Source organism: Micropterus dolomieu, linkage group LG06, assembly GCF_021292245.1.
Source record: "Micropterus dolomieu isolate WLL.071019.BEF.003 ecotype Adirondacks linkage group LG06, ASM2129224v1, whole genome shotgun sequence".
In the NCBI taxonomy this organism is placed as follows: domain Eukaryota; kingdom Metazoa; phylum Chordata; class Actinopteri; order Centrarchiformes; family Centrarchidae; genus Micropterus; species Micropterus dolomieu.
This window is the reverse complement of record NC_060155.1, coordinates 28,807,739-28,811,803: the sequence shown is the minus strand read 5'-3', so window position 1 is coordinate 28,811,803 and position 4,065 is coordinate 28,807,739. Positions and strand designations below refer to the sequence as shown.

General features: G+C 41.2%; 1 protein-coding gene across 1 annotated transcript in view; it reads left to right on the top strand.

Moving 5' to 3' along the window:
* The first annotated feature begins 36 nt into the window (after positions 1 to 36).
* LOC123973118 overlaps positions 37 to 4,065 on the top strand; it is a 9,688-nt gene continuing 5,659 nt past the window's right edge. The window contains exons 1-2 of the mRNA XM_046053006.1: positions 37 to 321; positions 414 to 728. Of these exons, the coding sequence (XP_045908962.1) occupies positions 279 to 321; positions 414 to 728 (358 nt within the window). The 5' untranslated portion in view covers positions 37 to 278. The remainder of the gene's footprint in view (positions 322 to 413; positions 729 to 4,065) is intronic.

Genomic DNA, 4,065 nt, shown 5'->3' with positions numbered 1-4,065 from the left:
TGTAGCTGTAGTGATTTGAAATAGTTCAATAGAGGAGATGAACTGTAATAAAGCAGAATGAGCTCCGACTCAGCAGAAAACCACACAGCAGCTTCAGCTGAGCTGTCAATCAGCAGCAGCAGCCTTATCTGTCCGCCGCAGGGGCTGATGGGAGGTCTGAGGACCCGTTAGAAACCACGCGGCCCTCGTCTGATCTCACAGCTCGTCCTTGTTTGGCCTCAGCTGCATCAGAGCGCCACTTCTCCCCAGGTTCACCAGAGGAAACACCACTGCACACAATGCTTTTCCTCCCAGCTGCTGCTCTGTGCTGTCTGTGTTCAGGTGAGTGTTTCCAGCCAATCAGGAGCCAGCAAACTCCACCTGGAACAAACACTGTCACACTGACCTTCATCTATCTGTCTGTGTCTCTACAGCGCTGGTTGCCATGGCAGCAGAGCTGATTCAGGAGGATTTAACATTGACCAGGGGAGTCGATGAAACTGTTTCCTTCAGCTGTCAGAGAACTGACCAGTGTGACCAGGATTATGTATACTGGTACCAGAAGAAAGACACAGACACATTCACAAGGATCCTTTATATTCAGAGGAGTGATGGTTATGTATACACAGGTTACAATCATCCTCAGAAAGATGATTTCTCAGTCATGAATAAACAGAACGGCTGTGAGCTGAAGATCCAGAAAGTTAAACCCTCTCATTCAGCCACCTACTACTGCGCCTGTTGGAAGAGTGATGCCCACAGTGAGAAATGATCCGTGCAGCCTGTACAAAAACCTTCAGATGTCAAACAGTGTTTGTGACAGGAAGAGAGCAGTAAACCACAGCCCAGGTTCACATATTTCACCTCCATCTCAGCCAGAGTCACAAACATACTGAGCTGAGGGATTTCTTTAATATTCTATTGATTTCTATTTGATCAGATATTCCAGCAGGTTTCTTGTTGTTCCACACAGTGAGGACAAACTAGCAGCACAGAAGCACAATGATCAAACAAGACAAAGATGAAACAATAAAAGTGCAACCGTTACAGACAGAAATCATATGTTGTTGTCATCAACAACTTACCTGTGTGCTTTATCAAAACCAGGTGTTATCTAAAATGTGGAATGACTTCAGTATAATTTCACTTTGAAGAAAAGGTGCACATTGTTTCATTCGTCCCCACTGTGTGGGACGGATGAAACACATTGGTGGGACAGAAGAAACAAAATGATATACATTTAAATAGTTTGTTATTCTTGTATTTATTTAGATAGCTTGACACTGCCCTTCTCAATATGTAATTGCAAACTCAATATGTACTTTTTCTTAATAAAAAAATAGTATAAATATAGCTAACTAGAATATTCAACAGCTAATTCGCATTTGGATTAGATATTGGCTGACCTTTTTCTGCACATCTGCAGCCTTTTTTCCTCGTCTACTGTAAAGACAATGTTATTTGGCTGTGAGCATCCTGGTGGTCCAGCCTACAGCTGCCACATCATGGCTTAAAATAAATTTGGTTTCTATTTGATGTCTGACTTATTTGCCGACCCCTGCTGTACGTTCTGATTAAATGATATTTCAGTTTTCAGTCTGACAGCTGGTTGTTAAAGGAAGGACGCTGGTGACCACGGAGGAGCTGAGCCTAGTAAAGTAAATTAGGGATGTAAACTAGTCCTTTCAAGCAATTGAGGAGATGTTTCTTTTGGATTTTAATGCACATATTAAATGCTCAGTAATAATACAGAAATCATATAGAAAAAAAGATGCATCAAGATGGATCGCTCTCTGAATTCTAATCAAATGGTGAGGTGCCAAAAGATTCTCATCCCTACTGCCCAACCAGTATTCCCATTCAATTACTTTAAAACGTTATTTAAAATGTTTTGTGGAGCGGTTGCCACAATGTCTCCAGTTGTCCACTGCATCTGTTAGGGCCTGTCCATAGGCTCGCCATTCATCTGTGACAACATCTGGGCCTCTTCTTACATGATGTTATATTGGTCAGCAACAGGTCTTGAGCCATCTCTCACCACCCTGAGAATGAGTTTCCTTGATTTAGCCTAACTAATTTGTGTTTTTTGCTAAATTGCAAAGTGTTCAAAATTCATAAAGATTGTTCATAAAGTGAAGAAACATAAGTAAAGTTTTTTTTCCTGCTTTAAGTCACTTTACTTAAAAACAAACAAATACGTGTTATAAGGTCTTATAATTTGTTCATGTGGTATTTGTTACGGTTAGCGGTGGTGTGGTGGCAGGTTGGAGGACCCAAACGCAGGACGCAAGGCAGAGGAGGAACAGTTGAATGGAGTTTAATACAAACTAAAGGCGAGCACACTTACAAACAGAGTGGCTGATCAACAGAGTCCAAAAACAGGTTATCCAAACAGAAATCCAAAAGTACGGGGTGACAAGACAAGCAAGGCTGGTTACAGGAAGGCAGAGAGTATACACACGACAGACTGGGGGGTAACATGAACAATGACCGGACAAGGGCTGAACAGAAAGACCACATATATATACAAGGGATAACGAGCAGGGCGGGAGCAACACAGGTGGCAGACATGAGGCTAACAAGGGAGGCAGAGAGACAGCAGGAAAACAGAGAGGCAGGCAGGCAGAGACAACAGAGAGAGCACTTTAGACAAGCAGACATGGGGCAGAGTGAATAACCAAGAATGCGACAGAGCTAAACAGAACCAGTAAAAGAACAAGGGAATACACAAGACTAAACAGGGAACACAAGACCAGGAGTAAACACAAAAGATATTAACTAACGTACAGGACTAGGTACTAACTGAACAAGACTACAGAAAAACATAGAACCAAAAACAGACTTAAACAGGAAAGACATACACAAATACCACACTCCTACCAGTATTATGTCCACCTATAAACAGGGATGGACATTTTAACACTTTACTTAAAAAAAGAAAAGATAAAAGTACAATACAAATGTATTACCAACAAGTTCAGCTTGAAAGGTCCGTTACAAACAACATGTTTTCTAATTTTAATCTAAAGGATTTTTTGGCCCCAGTTTCTGCCTGAATACAGACAATATAACATTAAACATTACTATAAGCTATTATTCCATTTTATATCACTAATTCTAAATTGTGACTAAAGTCTATTTATAACGAGGCAGAGTGGATGGTTATAATGTACTTTAGAACATGGTAGGAGAGTCTTGGTGTACAGTGGTAAAAAGTGATATTACTATTAGTTATAAAACATTAAACCAAAAGGTCATAATGACTTATGAACTTTGCTATAACACCTAATGCATGTTTGTAAGTGATTATAACAATTGTTATAATGTCTTATAGAAGCATTACAGTGGGGGAAAAAAGTATTTGACCCCTTGCTGATTTTGCAGGTTTGCCCACTTACAAAGAATGCAACGATCTATAATTTTAATAAAATGTACATTCTAACAGTGAAAGACAGAATCCCAAAGAAAATTCCAGAAAATCACATCATATGAATTTATAAAAATTGATGACCATCTGATGAGGAAAAACAAGTATTTGACCCCCTACCAAACAGCAAGTATTCTGGCTCCTACAAGCCAGTTAGTCTTTCTTTAAGACACAGCCCCAATCACAACCAATTATCTACATCAAATACACCTGCCTCACCTCTTTACCTGTATAAAAGACACCTGTCAACACCCAAACAACCAGCATCCAACATCAGCACTATGGGCAAGACCAAAGAGCTTTCTACGGACATCAGGGACAAGATTGTTGATCTGCACAAGGCTGGGATGGGCTACAAGAGAATCGGAAAGCAACTTGGAGAGAAAAGATCAACTGTCGGTGCAGTTATCAGGAAATGGAAGAAGCACCACACCACCGCCAACCTCCCTCGGTCTGGGCCTCCACACAAGATCTCGCCTCGTGGGGTGTCCCTGATCATGCGAACGGTGAGGAATCATCCCAAAACCACAAGGGGGGAACTGATGAATCAACTGAAGGCAGCTGGGACCACAGTTACAAAAGAAACGGTTGGTAACACACTACGCCGTCATGGATTGAAATCCTGCAGCGCACGCAAGGTCCCCCTGCTCAAGAAGAAA